Source organism: Neofelis nebulosa, chromosome 1 (assembly GCF_028018385.1).
Source record: "Neofelis nebulosa isolate mNeoNeb1 chromosome 1, mNeoNeb1.pri, whole genome shotgun sequence".
NCBI lineage: Eukaryota > Metazoa > Chordata > Mammalia > Carnivora > Felidae > Neofelis > Neofelis nebulosa.
Genome location: NC_080782.1, coordinates 79,804,158 through 79,825,382, shown reverse-complemented (window position 1 = coordinate 79,825,382; position 21,225 = coordinate 79,804,158). Strand labels below are relative to the sequence as shown.

The 21,225-nt window shown below is 33.7% G+C and overlaps 1 protein-coding gene across 3 annotated transcripts in view; it reads right to left on the bottom strand.

Moving 5' to 3' along the window:
- CHD1 (chromodomain helicase DNA binding protein 1) overlaps positions 1-21,225 on the bottom strand; it is a 78,178-nt gene that overhangs the window by 24,181 nt on the left and 32,772 nt on the right. For all 3 annotated transcript variants that reach the window (XM_058726283.1, XM_058726298.1, XM_058726292.1), the window contains 15 exons: positions 20,382-20,607; positions 19,829-19,929; positions 19,425-19,603; positions 18,402-18,529; positions 17,422-17,638; positions 16,643-16,732; positions 15,162-15,352; positions 14,258-14,446; positions 12,336-12,498; positions 11,110-11,262; positions 8,196-8,267; positions 7,583-7,732; positions 1,418-1,566; positions 928-1,024; positions 725-820 (listed from right to left, as the gene is read on the bottom strand). In XM_058726283.1, coding sequence (XP_058582266.1) covers positions 725-820; positions 928-1,024; positions 1,418-1,566; positions 7,583-7,732; positions 8,196-8,267; positions 11,110-11,262; positions 12,336-12,498; positions 14,258-14,446; positions 15,162-15,352; positions 16,643-16,732; positions 17,422-17,638; positions 18,402-18,529; positions 19,425-19,603; positions 19,829-19,929; positions 20,382-20,607 — 2,201 coding nt within the window. The remainder of the gene's footprint in view (positions 1-724; positions 821-927; positions 1,025-1,417; positions 1,567-7,582; positions 7,733-8,195; positions 8,268-11,109; positions 11,263-12,335; positions 12,499-14,257; positions 14,447-15,161; positions 15,353-16,642; positions 16,733-17,421; positions 17,639-18,401; positions 18,530-19,424; positions 19,604-19,828; positions 19,930-20,381; positions 20,608-21,225) is intronic.

The following is a 21,225-nucleotide window of genomic DNA, read 5'->3' as shown; positions in this document are numbered from 1 at the left end:
CTGCCCTGCTTGCTGCTCTCTCTCTCAAAAATAAACACACACACACAAAAGAAATTAAAACAAACAAAAAAAACAAAAAAAAACCCTCGCCATTTGAAAAACTTCAATTTGTTGAAAATGGCTATAGAGGAACTGCTTCTTCATACTAAAGTGGCATACAACTTACTCTGTGAGGTTGGTTGACTTCTGCCGCTTTAGGACTGCTTGCAACCTTTTTAGCTCTCATGAAACCAGGAGTATTTATAAGTACTAACAGGAGCTCATTGCTCACTTGGACTGATTAACTTGGATCTTCTTAGTTGTGATAATGCTTAATTTAATCTAATGTCAAAAACTGCAGAACTACTCCAACAAACAGTAGCTAAAAGCCTTTGGTCACAGAAATCTAAATTTAGAGATACCACGTTCCCTCATTTGCCCAAATATTTGAAGACATGCTATTTGCCAAGCATTTTTTTACATGCTAATTAGGAAATAACTGCCCTCCTCATTCCACTAAATGTATCTATTCATATACAATTTGGTCCTTTCCACATCAAGCTGCTACTGCTTTGTCAATATAAGGGAGAAAAGTCTTCATACACCATACCAAATTTTAAAACAAAAATGTTAAGCACTTGCTGATTGTGCTTAAAGAGGTTTTAAGAAAACACGTAATGACAAAAAAATAATCACTATCAACTGAAATAATTACAAAGAAAAATAAAAAAGAAAGAAAATCTACCTTGAACTGGGAAAGCAATTCATCTCCTACAGTTAAAGGGCCTGGTTCATTTTCATGAGTTTCAGCCCTCTTCAAGATTTCATCTATATCCATTTCCTGTAATTAGAAAGAAATCTTTATTAAGTATACTTTAATATATTTTAAAGTAAATACACCTTATGCTTATAGTTTAAAGTAATGTCATATATATATATTTTTTTAACCTGGGGCTCTTGTTCTTCTCCTTCAGGTTCCTTAAAAAGTTCCTCAGCACCAAACTTTAAGATGGCTGATAATTCTTCTTTATTGAAAGGAGTAGAACTAAAACCAAGAAAAACAAAAATGCTTAATACTACTAACAGTTAACAATTTAACATTTATGTTGCACTTTTATTAATTATTGACACAGTCAACTCTATGGAAGTTATATGACAGAGTTAGGTGAAATATTTTTAGTTTACTCATTTTAAAAGTAAAGTACCTGAAACCTGGAAATTAAAGGAATTTCTCCCAAGACTTAACAAAATTTGAGTGATAAAAACCAGTAATGAACGTGTGCCTTTGACTAGAAATTACTCCAATGCTTTAAAAAATTAAAAAATCACAATACTAAACATAGTACTTCAAAGATCTGCTTATAGCATGTAACATTTCAGGAAAATGAGTACAGTACGATTATAAAATGACTTTTTAAAAATATATTAAGGTAACTACCTTGACGGGGCAGAACCTGTATGTAGTACTGTCTTCCCAGTTGTGTCCATTCTCTGAATCACAAGATGATCTAAAACCATCTTCTTTTTGGCCCTTTCAAGAATATCCTCTTCAACTGATCCCTTCGTAACTAGACGATAAATATTCACCTGTAAAGATACACACAATGAAAATACAATGTAGCAAAAAGGATTTGTTTTGCTAATGCGAAATACCCAAATACTGTACATAAAGTGAAGCTCATACTATGTGAAATTTTCACTAGTCAAAATAAAAATTAAAAAATATATAACAATATATATAAAAGCTAAATTTCTTCAATTTAAAGAGTATTTTATGGTTGTGTACTTCTTGCATTTTGAACAGATTTTATTTGCTTTTTATTTTTTTAAAGGGATAACAGTAATTTTTATCTTTTAGCTGAGAAGGAAAAAAAGTGGTAAATTTATAACAATTTCTACCTGTTTCCTTAATTCTAATTAATGTTTCATATTCCACATAGTTCAAAATTCTATGAACCATACCCCAGGTTAATGATGAAATCCTGCCATAAAACGAAGACTTCCAAAATACACAAAAATTGATGTGCAGTAATTTGCCCTATTTCTCAAGGTTAGCAGTTCTATATCAAATAGCACCCAAAGGGATATTTTGAAAATTTATAGGAACATTGTAGCTTTTGCAATGATTAGGTGGGCTTACGAGTACTTAAGAACACAGCGACCTGGGACACTAGACCCTCTGCACTAAACTGTACATTCAGACACAAAGAAAAACTATCCTGAGTCTTTTCTTTCAAATGATTTTTCAAAACTTTTAAAATTATCTTGAGTCTCAATTCACCCTCTATTTCAATGTAAATAAGAGTTTAAATGAACATTATAGTTTTTTTCAGCAGTGCAACTATTGCATGAATCAGCAGATAACTAGATACTGTTTTATTTGGATCTCTACCAAAGTTATCATCTCCAAATGTGTATAGTATTGGTGTCACAAATAAAGCTCACCTGTATTGCTCATCTATACTCATTTTGTAGTTCTTGCATGGAAATATTTAACAAGAAATATGGAACACCTGTGTCAGATTTAGAACCAAATACTAGTAAAAAAAAGGGCAGGTACATGCATATGATTTCACTCATATGTGGAATTTAAAAAATAAAACAAATGATCATTGAGGAAAAAAAGAGAGAAACAAACAGACTCTTAACTACAGAGAATAAAGTGATGGTTACCAGAGGAGAAAGGGGTGGGAAGATGGGTTAAATAGGTGATGGGAACTAAGCAGTGCACTTGTGATCAGCACTGGGTGCTGTATGGAAGTGGTGAATCACACTATAATATACACTTGGAATTAATAATACAATGTATGTTAAGTGGAATTTACAAAAAAACAAAAAAGCAGGTACAAAAGCACAGGAATCTTACCATAGTGCATCAATAATGAAATAATTAAAAACATCTCAAAATCATAAAAATGTATTTATATATTCATTTATATTTTAAATGTTATTAAAAATGTATTAAACAAATGTACAATAATTAATGTATTAAATCATATTTTAAAACATATCCATATTTATATCAATTTGTTTTTACACAGTTTTGTAACATAATGGTTAGAAATACATGTTACCATTATTTTGCCATCTTATTCAGATATTCTTCCCAGAGGTCTACCACACAACTTTCTACAGTATCTTGCCTAACTGGTTCTTCTAATACCCTCTATTTTCTATCACCTATTACAAAATATGGTGGCCTTTAAATAGTCTTTAAGTAGTTGTTTGAGAAGTATAAACAGAATGCGAGTTCAGCCATGGTCGAGGATTTCGATATAGGAGGTATCTGCTATTTAGTGCAATTAATCACTATTCCCCATCTCATTCATAAAAGAGGTCTATTTTGAGTATTCACATCTACATTAGGCCCAGCTCACTTGTGAGATTACCTTATTTTCTCACCATCTCCTCTATGACAATCTGTAATTTACATTGGCATGTTATTCCTACTTCAAGTTTCCCTCTCTTATAATGTGCAGATAAATTATTAGTATGTAGAATCCAGGCCTTCCTAAAGAAGGAAGAAAGGTCTCAGATACACAACCTAATCTTACACCTTAAAGAGCTGGAAAAAGAACAGCCAATAAAACCCAAAACCAGCAGAAGACGGGAAATAATGAAGATTAGAGCAGAAATCAATGCTATCGAAACCAAAAAACAAACAAACAAACAAACAAAAAAACACATTAGAACAGATCCAATGAAACCAGAAGCTGGTTCTTTGAAAGAATTAACGAAATTGATAAACCCCTAGCCAGTTTAATCACAAAGAAAAAGGAAAGGACTCAAATAAATAAAATCAAGAATGGAAAGAGAGATCACAACCAACACAGCAGAAATACAAACAATAATAAGAGAGTATTATGAGCAATTATACGCCAATAAAATGGACAATCTGGATGAAATGGACAAATTCCTAGAAACATAAAAACTACCAAAACTGAAAAGAGAAGAAATAGAAAATTTGAACAGACCCATAACCAGTAAAGAAATCCAATTAGTAATCAAAAAACTCCCCCCAAAAAACAAGAGTACAGGGCCAGATGGCTTTCCAGGGGAACTGTACCAAACATTTAAAGAAGAGTTGACACCTATTCTCTTGAAGCTATTCCAAAAAAATAGAAATGGAAGGAAAACTTCCAAACTCTTTCTATGATTCCAGAATTACCTTGATTCCAAAACCAGACAGAGACCCCACTAAGAAGGAGAAATATATACCAATTTCCCTGATGAACATGGATGCAAAAATCCTCAACAAGAAATTGGCCAACTAGATCTAACAGTACATTAAAAAAATTATTCACCACAATCAAGTGGGATTTATACCTGGGATGCAGGGCTGGTTCAATATCCACAAAACAATCAATGTGATTCATCACATCAATAGAAGAAAGAACAAGAACCACATGATCCTCTCAACAGATGGAGAGAAAGCATTTGACAAAATACAACATTCTTTCTTGATAAAAACCCTCAAGAGAGTAGCGATAGAAGGATCCTTTCTCAAAATCATAAAAGGCATATATGAAAGACCCAACACTAATATCCTCAAGAGGGAAAAACTGAGAGCTTTCCCCCTAAGGTCAAGAACAAGACAGAGATGTCCACTCTCACCACTGTTATTCAGCATAGTATTGGAAGTCTTAGCCTCAGCAATCAGACAACACAAAGAAATAAAAGGCAATCCAAATCGGCCAGGAGGAGGTCAAACTTTCACTCTTGGCAGATGACATGACACTCTATATGGAAACCTCAAAGGATTCCACCAAAAAAACTGCTAGAACTGATCCATGAATTCAGGAGAGTTGAAGGATGTAAAAATCAATGCACAGAAATCAGTTGCATTCCCATACACCAATAATGAAACACCAGAAAGAGAAATCAAGGAATTAAACCCATTTACAATTCCAACAAAACCCATAAAATACCTAGGAATAAACCGAACCAAAGAGGTGAAAAATCTATATACTGAAAACTATAGAAAGCTTATGAAAGAAATTGAAGACACAAAAAATTGGAAAAATATTCCATGCTCCTGGGTAGGAAGAACAAATATTGTTAAAATGTCAATACTACCCAAGGCAATCTACATATTCAATGCAACCCCTATCAAAATAACACCAGCATTCTTCACAGAGGTAGAAAACAATCCTAAAATTTGTATGCAACCAGAAAAGACCCTGAATAGCCAAAGCAATCTTGAAAAAGAAAACCAAAGCAGGAGGCATCACAATCCTGGACTTCAAGCTGTATTACAAAGCTGTTATCATCAAGACAGTACAGTACTGTAACAAAAACAGACACTCCAATCAAAGGACGGAATAGAGAACCCAGAAATGGATCTACAAACATGGCCAACTAATCTTTGACAAAGCAGGAAAGAATACCCAATGGAATAAAGATAGTCTCTTCACAAGTGGCACTGGGAAAACTGGAAGGCGAAATGCAGAAAAATGAACCTGGACCACTTTCCTACACCACACACAAAAATAAACTCAAAATGGATGAAAGACCTAAATGTAAGACAGGGAGTCATGAATATCCTTGAGGAGAAAGCAGGCAAAAACCTCTTTGACCTTGGCTGCAGCAACTTCTTACTCAACGCGTCTCCAGAGGCAAGGGAAACAAAAGTAAAAATGAACTACTGGAACCTCATCAAAGTAAGAACCTCTGCACAGCAAAGGAAACAATCAGCAAAACTAAAAGGCAACCAATGGAATAGGGAAAAGATATTTGCAAACGACATACCAGATAAAGGGTTGATATCCAAAATCTATATAAAGAACTTATCAAACTCAACACCCAAAAAACAAATAATCCAATGAAGAAATGGGCAGAAGACATGAACAGACACTTCTTCAAAGAAGACATCCAGATGGCCAAACGACACATGAAAAAATGCTCCACATCACTTATCATCAGGGAAATACAAATCAAAACCACAATGAGATACCATCTCACACCTGTCAGAATGGCTAACATTAACAACTCAGGCAACAATAGATGCTGGCGAGGATGCGGAGAGAGAGGATCTCTTTTGCACTGCTGGTGGGAATGTAAACTGGTGCAGCCACTCTGGACAACAATATGGAGGTTCCTCAAAAAATTAAAAATAGAACTACCATGACCCACCAATTGTACTACTAGGTATTTATCCAAGGGATACAGGTATGCTGTTTTGAAGAGGCACATGCACCCCAATGTTTATAGCAGCACTATCAACAACAGCCAAAGTAGGGCAAGAGCCCAAATGTCCATTGATGGATGAATGGATAAAGAAGATGTGGTATATATACACAATGGAGTGTTACTTGGCAATCAAAAAGAATGAAATCTTGCCATTTGTAACTACATGGATGGAACCAGAGGGTATTATGCTAAGCGAAATTAGTCAAAGACAAATATGTGACTTCATCTGAGGACTTTAAGATACAAAACAGATGAACATAAGGGAAGGGAAGCAAAAATATATAACAATAGGGAGGGGTACAAAACATAAGAGACTCTTAAATACGGAGAACAAACAGAGGGTTACTGCAGGGGTGTGGGGCGGGGGTAGGCTAAAAGGGTATTAAGGTATTAAGGAATCTGCTCCTGAAATCATTGTTGCACTACAAGCTAACTTGGATGTAAATTTTTAAAATAAATAAATAAATAATAAATTAATAAAAGTGTAAAAAATATATAGACATATATATTTAAAAAGAACTCTGTTTTTTTTTAAACCTAAATTGGTGTTAGGGCATTAAAATTACCTTCCAAATTCATGTATCCAATTCAAGGAAGAGGGGCTGCTAAAAAGAGTTGTTGTAAAGAGGGGTCACTGGGTCTGATGATGTTAAGAACTACTACTCTAAATACAAGATTTCACTTAAGGGTGCACAACATTGTTCCAGAGTATTAAAAAATTACAGAAAGAAGTGTACTATATTCCCAATGAAATAGCTTTATGAGAATTATTTGGGTAAAATACTTTTTTAGTTTAAAATGATGGATACATTTTTAAATAGAAAATATGAAATTTTTAAAGGGTAATATAAATGTGTGAAGTCCTTCTGTGCTACTCGTTCATATCTTCTGCATTAAAGAAGTTTGAGAAGCACTGCCCTAGATGGCGGTAAATCAATTAAAATACAACAAACACATCAGAATGATGACAGATGGTTTTTCTCAAGGCCTATTACTGAGAGCAATACAAAAACTACAAATTTAGAATGGCTTGTTTGCATAAAGAATTTTATAGGCAAATGGATAAAATATAGGCTAACTAAAAGGTAGTAATATACTAAGCAAAATCTCTTTCAATAGTTAAAATTAAGTAAATACATTTTAAGGTTTATGTATTGAATGAAAAACACTGTAGTCTACAGTTGTAAACACTCTTGACTAAAAGAGAGGGCATGATCCTATTTTGGCATAGTTACCTCAATTCTGTCAAACCTTACAGGTGATTTTGGTAAATCTGAGTTCCTTAGTATTTTACATGTTAAAGAGCAACATGACTGTGTTCCAATGAGGTTTCCAGGAGAATAAACCAAAATCACTTCCAAACACTAATCATAAAAAAAGATTCTAAAAGCAAAATAAACAAAATAAAAAATACCTGTTTCTTCTGCCCAATTCGATGAGCTCTAGCCTGTGCCTGAAGATCATTTTGTGGATTCCAATCAGAATCAAATATAACAACAGTATCAGCAGAGGCTAAATTAATTCCTAGACCTCCAGCTCTTGTGGAAAGCAAAAAGCAGAAATCCTGTAAGAAATTATAAATAGGCTCAACTTCAAATTCTTCTGAACCGTGAATATGAATAATCAGCAAGAGAATTTTACAACTGGTTTTTTGAATTTAAAAGTATTTTACCAACAAAACTGAAAGATAGTTTTAAAAAATACTAATAAAATACAAAAACCTCTAGCAAAATCAATCAACAGGATTCCAAAATACAAATATACATGGAAATAACGAACACCAAATCTACAATGAATTTTAAATGAAAATGGGATAATTTATTTAGAAGCAAATTAACTGTTCTATGCTGAAACAGTATTGATAAGGGCAAAATTCTTCAGATTAACATAAAATACTGATTTTAAAACCTCATTCTACTCATAGAAAGTAAAACTAGCTAACAAGACTTTTTTTAAAAAAACAATAATGACAAAAATAATTTACTAAAATTATGACTAAAATTATTTAGTTTTAAAAGCATTCATACCTCTGATCCTTCAGCATTAAAATGATCTAGTGCTTGTTTTCTCAGCTCCCCTTTTATTGATCCATCTAATCTCTAAAATAAAACACATTAAAATACTTCACATAACAGAATCAAATATTTAAAAAGGTATTAAAATCAATTATGAAGTTAAGTATGAAAATGTGGCATTACTTTCATTAAGACTATAAGAGTAGAAGGTACTTATTAGGCAAGAAAAAAATGCCCAAGCATTCTGTCTATAGAGTCTGTGCTCTTAACCGTTAGGGCTATTTTCCCAGATAATAATAGTAAATAGCATTGGCTATCAATGTGTCTGAGTCTCACTGTAAGAAATAAATTTTACATGTGAATGAGTACACAACTGTACATCCAAAGCAAGTTACATGACACATGTATCATGATATGGCCTCATATATTAAAATCTATTTCATTTTTTCAAAATGTTGGTACAACACATTAAATTGATTCCCAGATCCATTAGCAGGTTACAGTCCACAGTTTTAAAAACAGTGGTGAAATCCAGTGTGGTTAGTGGACCAACAACATCGTTGTCACCTGAGAACTTAGAAATGCAAATTTTTGAGCCCCATCCCAGACCTACTGAATGTACTGAAATCAGAAACTCTGAGAAAAGAGGTACAGCAAAGCCCCTGATTAAAGTTTCAAAGTCCCTGATTTGAGTCAAAAAGCCCGCATCTGAGTATCTTCAATATCCATGGGTGCCTTGGGCAAGTGATCTGACTTCATCTTGTCAGTTTCTTTCTTAGGTAACGAACATAATAGTACTTTCTTCATAAAATTCAGAGGATTCAGTGAGAGAACAAAGTAAAACACTTACCACAGTGTCTGGCATATATATTGAGTGCTTACTAAACATTAGCTGATGTCCAAAATTAAAAAAAAAATTTTAGGGTGCCTGGGGGCTCAGTTGGGCTCAGGTAGTAATCCTGCAGTTCTGAGATCCAGCCACCCCTATCCCCTGAATGGGCTCCACGTAGAGTGGAGTCTGCTTAGGATTCTCTCTCCTTCTCTTTGTCCCTCCCCAGTTCTCACTCTGTCTCTCTCAAAATAAATAAATAAACATTTTTAAAAAATTTAAATGTGCTACTGGTTTCATTTTCACTAAAAATTACTATTAGTAAAAACTTCTTAAAAACAGTGGCATATCAGGGCACCAGGGAGGGTGGCTCGGTCGGTTAAGCATCTGACCCTTCATTTAGGCTCAAGTCATGATCTCATGATTAATGACTTTGAGTCCCACATCAGGCTCTGTGCTGACAGCACGGAGCCTACCTAGGACTCTCTCCCTCTCTCTGCCCCTCTGCTGCTCACTCTCTCTCTTTCACAATAAATAAATTTAAAAAAACAAAACAGAACAAAAAAAGAAAACCCAGTGTATATCATTTATTAAGGCATGATCTAAACTAAAAGAATGTTAAAAATAATTTTCTCTGGGAAATAATACTGGAATGAGAAGGGATTAGGGGCAGAGAACTAATTACCAGCACTTGTTTACTATTTGTTTTGTGTGACCATGTAAACACAATAATTTGTCTAAAAACAAACCAACACAGGAATGGGGTAAGGATAGAGGGGTGGAATGGAAACAGGGTGATAGTTATAGGGTACTGTTTCTTTTTGAGGTCATAAAAACATTCTAAAATTTATTGTGTTGATGGCTGCCCAACTCTGTGAATATATTAAAAATCACTGAATTGTACACTTTAAATGGATGAATTAATTGCATGGAATGGAAATCACATCTCAATAAAGATGTTAAGAAAATCAAACAATAGTACTTTTTCTATATTTTTCCCTAGCCTAAATGACCATATATTTCTCAATCACGTTCATATCACCAAAGACCTGTCCCTCAAATGATGTCTGTTGAGATTCATCATTATAATTCTGCTTCTATTTTACTGCCTGCACTAACATTCATCACTTACTAGCTATGTGAATGTTCACTATGTTCTAGGCACTGTTCAAGAAAGGATTAAATAAGGATTAAATAAATTATTAGAAAAGTACTGAAACTAGCACCTGACTCTAACATTAAACACTCATTCATACTAGCTTTAATTACACTGAATAGATTTCAACATAAACACTGAATAGATGGAATATAAGCTCATTTTGGTCTTTAATACCTTCCCTAAAGTCATCTAAAAGTTTTATTCAGTAAACTATGCATTCGAATAATTATGAGAACATTATTCTTCAGAATCTGTAACAGTCCTGATATTGGCTGACACATAGCAGGCACTGAATAAAAAGTTGTTGAGGGAACAGCATAGTTTTTTTTTCGCGTCTCGCATCCATGAAATACACCCAAATCAACACTAAACCATCCTGCACACCTAGAAAAGTGATTTAAGGATTAACACAACAATCTGCACAACCTGAACTACAGAACTCAGCAGGTACACGGCACGGAGAGGTGAACTGGGCGGGGGGGGGGGGGGGGGGGAGAGAAGCTGCAGAGGGCAGGGAGCTGTTTTTGCTTGCAGAGAAAGGAGGGAGATGGGGGTCGGGGGGGTGAGCACAGGAAAAAGCACACCCTCCCCTTCATTGCAAAAGAATCTGCAGCAGTCCTGGTAACATTCACAAAGGCTGCTCTCTCTCCCTTCCTCAAAATAAAGCCTAATTCATAAGGCTGTCCATTTACATTTGAGCATAGAAGAGACATACAAAATTAAAATAAAGACTAGAGAATAGAAAAATTACTTTGCTGCTAAATATAAGGTCAAGAAAAAAGGGAATAATGACAAATAGAAATGTTTAAAACAGATATATTATCTTGAAAATACAGTTTATTAAAAAATCTATACTTCATTTACACAAGAATTTCACAGGTAATTTTGTAAAGATCCGATGAAATTTGTCAACAAAAAGGAAAAAATGAAATGCTTACTTGAAAGGGGAATTGACGGTATTTCAAATATTCTGCAAGTATGTCTAACATCCGCACCATTTGAGAAAAAATAAGAACTCTATTGCCTCGTTCTCTTAGGCGAATTAACAGTTTGTCAAGAAGAATCAATTTTCCGCTACTACGGATTAAGTGCTAGGAAACAATAAATTACAATGGTTAGAGCATGTGAGCATGTGCAAAGAATCAACCAAATGAAACAAATGCCCCACTTAAAACTTTAGCTTCTTTAATTATTGAAAATTGAGATTTTGTATTTTTATAATGTTGAAAAAGTTTATTTCAGTTTCCAAAATTTTCTAGAACCTTTTCTAGGATCATTTTTATCTACGATTTAAGCTAAAATTTTCCTTGCCATTTAGCACCTAGGTTTTCACTGTGTTTTGGGGAAAGGTGGGGCGTGTTTCACTATATTTGCTAGTTATTACACTACTTCTCCAAAAATCTCAGCTGAAAAACAATACATTGAAAGCAGCAGCAACTAAGCAGCTGAAGGTTAAAAGAAAACAGATTTTAACTTATATGTATCAGCCACTGAACCTATAGCTCTTTTAAAGCACTACTGTGGTTGAATGGCAATTGTGGCCCTCTTCACACCTCATCTGTCTACCAGAAGCAATAGAAAGTGTAAACTCTAAGCTCAAGATGCCTTTCTTAAGACTATCATTTGGGGTGCCTGGGTGGTTCAACGGGTTAAGCATCCGACTTCAGCTGGGGTCATGACCTTGTGGTCCGTGGGTTCAAGCCCCAGGTCAGGCTCTGTGCTGAGAGCTCAGAGCCTGGAGCCTGCTTGAGATTCTGTGTCTCCCTCTTTCCCTGCCCTTCCCACACTCGTGCAGTGTCTTTCTCGCTCAAAAATAAAGAAACATTAAAATATATATATATTTATTAAAAAACTTTCATTTGCCATATCACAAATTCAGCATCATAATGTGAATTTTTGTCATTTAAGAATATACTAAGGGATTTCTACTGGATAACTCTTGGTAGTCCATACAAATCCATTTTTAGAAAAGTGATCAAAATAATTGTATAAATTATAATTCTGAAGGCTTTTTTAATAAAGACAAAGAAAATAACACCATTATTTAATATACCATAACCACAGAAAACTTCTAACCAATATATTAAAGCATCATGCCATTTTCAGTTATAACTGAAATAAACATTTCTAGAATTTTGCTTTACTACAAAGTAAAAATCCTTACTTGTAAGGCCTCCTGTTTATTATAGAATTCATTATTATCTGGTGGTTTAATGAGGTAGCAATGGTTACAACATTTCTTTAGCTCCATCATAATGTTCAAAAAGCCTGAGGTACTGCCCTTGGAACCTTTGCTGAGGGCTTTGTAATTCCTAGTTAATATCCATCTGTTTAAAGAAAAAAAATACCATGAAAATGATGGTTAGCAGAACAATTACCAGGATGAATTCTAAAACCATAAAAAAAAAAAAAAAAAAAAAAAATCAAGCACCAAAGCAAAACTGTACCATTATGAAGTTCACAACTGGATATACTATGGTCCAAACATCGTTCAGAAGACTCGTGAACTTTGTTCGTAAGACTGAGAATCCGATCAATATACAGTAAAGGCTTAATGTAACATAATGAGTATAGTGCATAAATCCCTTTCCCCCCAAAGTTACTTCAAAATGGTTAACTATTGGGGCACCTGGGTGGCTCAGTGAAGCGTCTGACTTCAGCTCAGGTCATGACCTCATGGTTCGTGAGTTCAAGCCCCGCATCCAGCTCTGTACTGACAGCTCAGAGCCTGGAGCCTGTTTGACACTGTCTCCTTCTCTCTTTGCCCTTCCCCCACTCACGCTCTGTCCCCCTCTCTCTCTCAAAAATAAACGTTAAAAAAAAATTTTTTTAATGGTTAACTATTATCTATATTAACCTTCCAACAAATCTTAGTATATTAGGCAACCAATACATAGACTTACAAAAAAACCTCATGAGCATACCTGGTTTAACCACAATGCCTTCTCCAAATTACAGTTAACACAATACAATTACAACTTGTAGAAAAATTATAGGTAGATTTTATTACTCCAAACTATTTATATAACTATGTAACATTTCCTCTCATTATGATGTACTTTGTTTTCTACCACCTTTTATTTTCTTCATTTTTATAAGGTTAGTCTTTGAAGGAACTTGGAATAATTTATCTCTGATTCGCCTCAAAATGATAGGAAATGGAAATGTCTAGAGATAAAATAAGACTGGCTATCTGAATTGAAAACAAAGCTGAGTGTTGGGGGTTTATTATGTCATCCTCTTTTTGTATATGCTTGAGATTTTCCATAATACAAACCTAAAATTCATGCAATGAATGTGTTTTTTTTAATGTACGGCACTTACAGTTTTATCATAAATTTCTGAAAATCCAAACGCAGGTAGCCATGGATTTTATGCAATTAAATGTTTAAACAGATATTAGGATAAATATTCTCTTTTTGATTCTTTGAAACATTATATATAGTTCTGACATACATAATTTTTCTTTAATGTTTATTTTTGAGAACGAGAGACAGAGCATGAGCAAGGGGAGGGGGCAGAGAATCCGAAGCTGGCTCCAGGCTCCCAGCTGTCAGCACAAAGCCTGACGTGGGGCTCAAACTCACAAACTGAGAGTTCATGACCTGAGCCAGAGTCAGATGCTTAACTGAGCCATCCAGGTGCTCCGACATATATAATTTATCTAAAGTGCAATTAATATTCTTCCACATGGGGGAAAAGAGAGGGTGTGTCCTAAAACTTTCTTTTTCTGGCCTCTACCTCTGTCAATTATGTAACTATCATAATTATATAATAATGCCTTAGTATCACTAACACTTAAGTAGTCAATATTAACTAATATTTAACAAACCCTATGTATGTTAAAAGAGCATAAAGTAGACAAATGCAATTAATGATGATTTAATTAATCTTAGGTTACCTGTTATCTTGGACAAGTTGATCTCTCTTTGCTTCAATATGTCATAATATAAACCTATTTTAATATTCAAGAATTGTTATTGCTCTAAGACCCTACTGGGAGGAGAGACAGCACCTCCTTGAGACAAGGATAGGGCAATTATTTAGAATTAAAGGTCCAGAACATGTGCTCTGTTTACAGCTTACTTGTAATACTGTTTCTGTAAAGCACTCATTTCCATTCTTAAAATCTGCTCAACCTTGGCAGGAAGAGATTTTTCCACATCTTTTTTAACTCTGCGTAACAGAAATGGTTCAAGCTCCTTGTGGAGGCTTGCATAACCATATTCTCTGCCTTTTCCATGTTCTTCTTCAAAATCTTCCCAGGAAGAAAACCTTAAAAATTTAAGAAAATGGAAAAATCACTGAAAAAGTCATACTACATATGAAAATTTTCAGGGTAGTCACATATAAGCAAAATATAGATTTTCAGGAAAAGACTAGCTAACATTAGTCACTTCTAAGGACTATCCTTCCCAAGAAATCCATCTTATATCTACATAAAGGTGAAAAATAGGTTATTTTATGAAAATTAGGATTCTCCTGGAGTTAAAAATATTAAATAAAATATTTTCAAGTACAGAATTGTCACTAAAATATTTCTCAAAGGATATATTAAAGTTCTGAATCTATGAAAGAGAGCAATTTTGTGATCTTGGACAAGTTATTTATCCTTAGCTAGTCTAGTTTTTCCCATTTAGAAAAAGGGATTACCAGTACCTTATTACTGTTGTTATTGTTAATATTAAGTACTAAGAATGATACTGTTTGTTTTTCAAGGAAAGTATATGTTGAACATGGGCAGAATCAACTGCTGTAATTTATTACACATGACTCAAGCTTATTTATTTATAAATTTGAAAAGTTAAAATATTATTAGAAATGTGAAATGCTGCATCGCCCCCCTTTTTTCTTCCTTCTTAAAAATCTGTAATCTAATGTTCAAGGACAATTAATACTTCTTACAGACCTTATTACCTATACTAATATTTTCTTGCTAAGCTTAACATTCAAAACTAACATTAAAATTGCATATCCTAACTTATCTTACTTTTCTGGCATAATGAAATGTAGCAAAGACCACAGCTCTTTAAGGGAGTTCTGTAGAGGAGTTCCAGTAATAAGGAGACGGTGATTGGATTTAAAGTCTATTAAAGTTTTATACAGAAGAGAGTCATCATTCTTTAATCGATGTGCTTCATCTACACCTATAAACGCCCAATTCAGACCTCCAAGGAATGCCTTAAAATGAACAGAAGAACACAGTTAATGTTTTAAGACAAAAGTGAAATTCAAATTATTAAACTGAGGCAAATTAAAATTGAGAACATGCTTTTGTCTTGTTTTCAGATAAAAACTATGTATTATTTCAAGATTTATTGGAATCTTCAAATCAAGTAACTCAACATGCAAAATACAGTTCCCTCCATGACTAATTCACCCACTGGAAAACAGAGCATAATTGCATACACATTCTAAAAAAAAAGAGAGAGAAAAAAAATTTAAAAAATTAAATGATAACTGTCATTTAAAATAGTTAAACATTTTTACAAAAGATTTTTAGCCGAAGGCCAGCAGAAGCTTCTATTAGTGTCAATTTGGAGAAAGTAAGATATAAATTTGGAAGTGTCTTTACTCCAAGTGTAGGAATAATTCACTGTATGACCTTTAAACACTGTGGATCCGTGTATATAAATATGGGTCTCTGACTTAAAACAGAGACAGGCCAGATTCTACTATTTAGTGGTTGCATGATCTAAGAGACAAGCTCAATAACCACTTTGAGACATGATTTTTCTTTCCAATAAAGTAGAGATGACAGCAGGATCTTATATAATAGATTAGAATTACTTGACATATTAACTATAAAGAATTAAATAAGGGGCGCCTGGGTGGCGCAGTCGGTTAAGCGTCCGACTTCAGCCAGGTCACGATCTCGCGGTCCGTGAGTTCGAGCCCCGCGTCAGGCTCTGGGCTGATGGCTCGGAGCCTGGAGCCTGTTTCCGATTCTGTGTCTCCCTCTCTCTCTGCCCCTCCCCCGTTCACGCTCTGTCTCTCTCTGTCCCAAAAATAAATAAAAAACGTTGAAAAAAAATTTAAAAAAAAAAAAAAAAAAGAATTAAATAAGACAACATCTATTAAGCATTTAGTACAATGCTTCATCCATGAGTAGCTTAATCCTTTTAGGTATTCTCCTCCTCTTTCAAAGACCTTACAAATCAAAGCACTATGCCAAACTCGTTGCATATATAAGTCAGCAGTTGGCAAACTTTTCCTGTAAAGACTCACATGAAGTATTTTAGCTTGTGCAGACAAATGTGTGGTGACCTGTGCTGCATATTCTTTGGTTTTTACACCCACTAAAAATGTAAACAATATTCTTAATTCAAAGGTCATAAAAAATAAACCAGATCTGACCCACAGGATGCAGTCTGCTGACCCATGATTTAAGTTATCTTCTCATCCTATCCACAACACATGGTAAAGGAAAAATGGATATACACCAAACAGAAAACCATAGGTAATACATACCTTATCCTTCAATAAAATTTCATAAGTTGTTAAAAGTATATTAAATTTTAACCGTTTGGTCTGGGGATGCATCCATTCATGAGTTCTTATCTATCAATAAATTTTAAAGATAATTTTAAGATAATCATTATGAAAAGTATACTTGTACTTGAATATCTAAAATAAAATCTGTTCAAAATACACACAAAAAATGTATGTTTATGTAATAAAATCATTTTAATTATTTTATTTAGATTTTCATTAAAAATCATTTTATTCTTAACAATGCCTAACAAGCTGCACTAATCTTACTTATAAATAAAATGTAAATGCCACAGCATATCAAAACCTACAAAAAATAGCAGATATATTTTTCTTACACATTTTCCACTAAAGGAAGTTCTCATTTAACAAAACATAAGTGATTAATTCATTTAATAACATGGCATTTATGGATGAAATGATATTCAGGTTTGCTTCACAATATCTGGGAGGAAACAAAACTGGCAATGCATTAAAAAACTGTGAAGCTGGAGATGAGTAACATGGAGGTTTATTATACTCTTTTGTCTGCTTTCATGTGTATCTGAAATTTTCCATAACAAATTAGGAGAAAAAATTATTACATAAAGTAACATTCAACTGAAAATTGACTTTTAGTATTCAGCCAATTAAACACATATTGAGCACTTACTTGTGGCAAGTTTTACTCTAAAAATTAAGACTACAAAGACACATACAATACCTATCCTGAAAGACAAGTATATCTAGATTTCTAAATTTGTGGATAAACAACTTACCATATTTCTGCTGTTAATGTCACCTAAATAGACCACAGCATTCATCTGAGAAGCCCATGTCTGTATTTCCCTTTGCCAGGAAGTAAGAGTGGAGAGTGGTACTACTAACAGAAAAGGTCCATATAATTGATGCTCATGAAACAAATAGTTCAGAAATGAGATCGTCTGTATTGTTTTTCCAAGGCCCATTTCATCAGCAAGTATGCAACTATTTCCTCTACAAAGTAAAAACAAAAATTACGTATGCAATAAAGATTCAAATTTGTAAAGAAACTTTTTTACATAACCTATGTACAAATTTATATGAACAGTTAAAATAAGTCTGACAGGTATACAAACAATACACCACTTTTATTACCTATAAATAATAAATGTAAATAAAGGCCTTTGTAATAGTTTAAGTGGACAAAGTTTACCATTTTAGTACAAAAGAAGCTTAAAGATTAACGTATTATTTTTAATCAGTTATGCAGCCAAGAACACAATCTACAAGTGATAGAGTCCAGACATATTAAATAAGTAAAAAAATTAGCAGAAAGAAAATATACAGCAGGATAAACTATAGCTACAGTAAAATTTAAATACAAAAAATCTGCACCCTAGGGTTACCTATATTGCCAAGAATAGAACAAGAAACACAGGGTGGGACCGGGGTGGGGGGGGGGGAGGGGGGCAGGGGAAGAGGCCTAAATATTAGAAATAACTGGAAGAGAAAGAGTCCAGGACTGTGGGATAGAAATATATATATGTATGCTGATTTTAAGTTCAATATGGAGTACTGCAGCAAACAGGTTAAACCTCAAACTCCACTGGATCTTCTTCTTAGTATATAATAAGTATTATTTATATACTAAGGAAATTTGAAAACCTGCATATAAAAACCAGTCTTTACCCTTCATGTTGGTGGAAATCTTTTCCAAATCCTCTACTGTAAAATTCGTATGCTCTCAAATTAAACAGATAATTCAAAATACACTTACTTGCACCAAGAATGAGCAAGCCAATTTAAACCATTCAGTTGATAATCTCTTAATTCTAAACTCTCATGTCCTCCAATGTAGGATGGCTGCTTCTTTAGGGCTACAAATCTTGGCCTTTGTTTTAATACCTTTAGTAGAAATAAATGTTAATAAGAACCATTAAATGTGGGAAATTATTTTAAGACATGAAAATCTCAGCTTTTACCATAAATTTTGACATTTCATCTCAAATCATCAAAATCAGAAATTCCGTGACTCAAGATGTATCTCAGGATTCATCGAAAGACAGTTTTCTATTACTATAACAAAGTATAGTGATATATTTTGCCCTTTTTGGACAAAAAATGATAGAAATAAGTTCTGGTTGAAATACCTGGGTTCTCACATAGTTCACAAACAAAACCTATGTTAAATTCATTCAATTAACTGCTGCTGCAGCCCTGACCCAGAAATAAACCATACAACTGGCTTAAATTTCTGATTTCTTAATTACCATTATCAACTTAATTCAATCTTGTAATAAGAAAACAAGTTTTACTAGTATATAGATCCTCAAAACTATTGCTAATAATCACTTTAAGTATAAACATCCTATATTAAAGCAAGGTAATCTTAGGTACTAACTTTTTTCCTATGGGTACATCCTTCTTTTTCTTTCCTACCTTCAAAGAAAATACTCCCTATCTTTTAAACCAAGTATATATATATATATATATATATATATGCATATACCTATTTTCCAGGAAATTTTCCTATTTGGTCTCCCCAAGCCACTCTTCACAACACCACCACCAATTTATCATCTTACTGATGTAGATTCACTCACCAGGGCGAAAAGACAGTGCCACATCTAAGACCACATATTACAGGAACACCATTTCCTGTAAGACCTACCAACCAAGCAGTTCTCTCTCTCTCAGCCTATCTGAAATCAGGCAGGATCCATTCTTTATTTGAGCTTGTAATATTTTTATGATGCATATATACTATTCTCAACAATTACAAATTTCAAACAATACTCACTTTGCAATCTTTAAAAGGAGTGGTTTTTGATTGATTCCTGCTAAAATACTCATCTATGCATGCTTGAAACTTTTTGGAAATTAGGGCTCCATCCTCCCAGCTGCACTCTGAGTATGGAAGGCCCTGCCATTTGCAATAATAATCGGGATAACCAGCTGCTGACTTCTGATTGGAATGAGCTGTGAGAAAAATCAGGTTATTTATTTATTTTTACAATGAATTTTATCCAAGGACTAATTTTTGGTAAAACAACACCACAAGCAAAAATTAGCCATCTGGTTTATACTACCCTATTACAGTAAGACTAAGCTACTGTATTTGCTGTATAAATAGTAAATTTATTTATTTTTTCTGATTTCAAGCATGGAAAGATAAAAGTTTAATTAGAATCATTTATTACTAACCAATTATTCGTTCCACTATTTGATACTGTTTGTGTAGATCATCTGTAAGTTCTTGCTGGCAATTATAATATTCCACATCTTCTGGAGAAGCATTTTTCAACCTGAAAAATTATTTTAATCCAGAATTAGACTTAAAAATCTCCTCTAAATAACCCATTCCCCCCCACACTCTCTATAGCACAAAATCTCCCATTTTGCCACTCATCTAAATATGACTCAGTTGAATAAGGAAGTAATTGAAATGGAAATAAAGTGAAGCATCATTAATTTTTAATATTAAAAATGTGTAAGCTATATTTACATTGTATATTATATTTACATTACACGCATATATATTTACATTATATATGACACACATTCTACATGACCGTCACCAAGGAGAAATTTAGATATGGCTGTTTCTAAAAAGTTTTACCTTGAGGTGCAATACAGTAAGTCTATAAATAATTATTTTAGGTTATTACGGGATTCTTGACTATGTATTCCTTATTAACAAAACTTTAGTAATAACCTTTGAACTGCTAAAAAATTAAGTGTAATATAAAACACTTACCATCTTTTTGTCTCCTGATCTTTTTTCTTGTAATTATCCAATTTTTTCATTCCTCTAACATTCTGCTGCTTAAGGGTTTCTTCTGTCTCCCAAGTATTGTGGATATGGGACCATCCTTTCCATTTAATTAAATACTGGATCTCTCCTGGTTCCTTGTTTTTTTCAAATCCTGCATTTGGGTCACCATCTGCTTCAACTGCATAGATGGTTGTAGTAGCACCAGTAGCTGAAAAAGAAAGCACAATACATTCCATATAATTCAGTTATAAGCTTATTTCCTTCAACTCAAAAATTCAATATAAATAGAAAAATATATTCTTTTATTTTTTTATTTTATTTTGTTAATGTTTTTCTTTTAATGTTTATTAATTTTTGAGAGAGACACAGCACAAGCAAGGGAGGGGCAGAGAGGTGGACACACAGAATCTGAAGCAGGCTCCAGGCTCTAAGCTGTCAGCACAGAGCCTGACGTGGGGCTCAAACCCATGAACCGTGAGATCATGACCTGAGCCAAAGTCGGACACTTAACTGAGCCACCCACATGCCTCACCATTATCTGGTGCCGAGGTCTGTAGCCCAACCAACTGAACCACCCAGGCACCCCAGTTCTCTTTTAAATAGGCAAAATATCAGGGTACAAGAATTTAAGTAAAATTGTATTACACACACATAAAAGAAACTCTGCATTTTAGAACAGAAACATCTAATTTAATCTCCTCAGTTTTAAAATTAGAAAAAACAAGGTTAAAAGTCAGTGACACACCTAAGATCATACAGCAATTTATAACAACTTATGACTGGCAGCCTGATAACTACAAATAAAATAATGAAAAATCATCTTTAA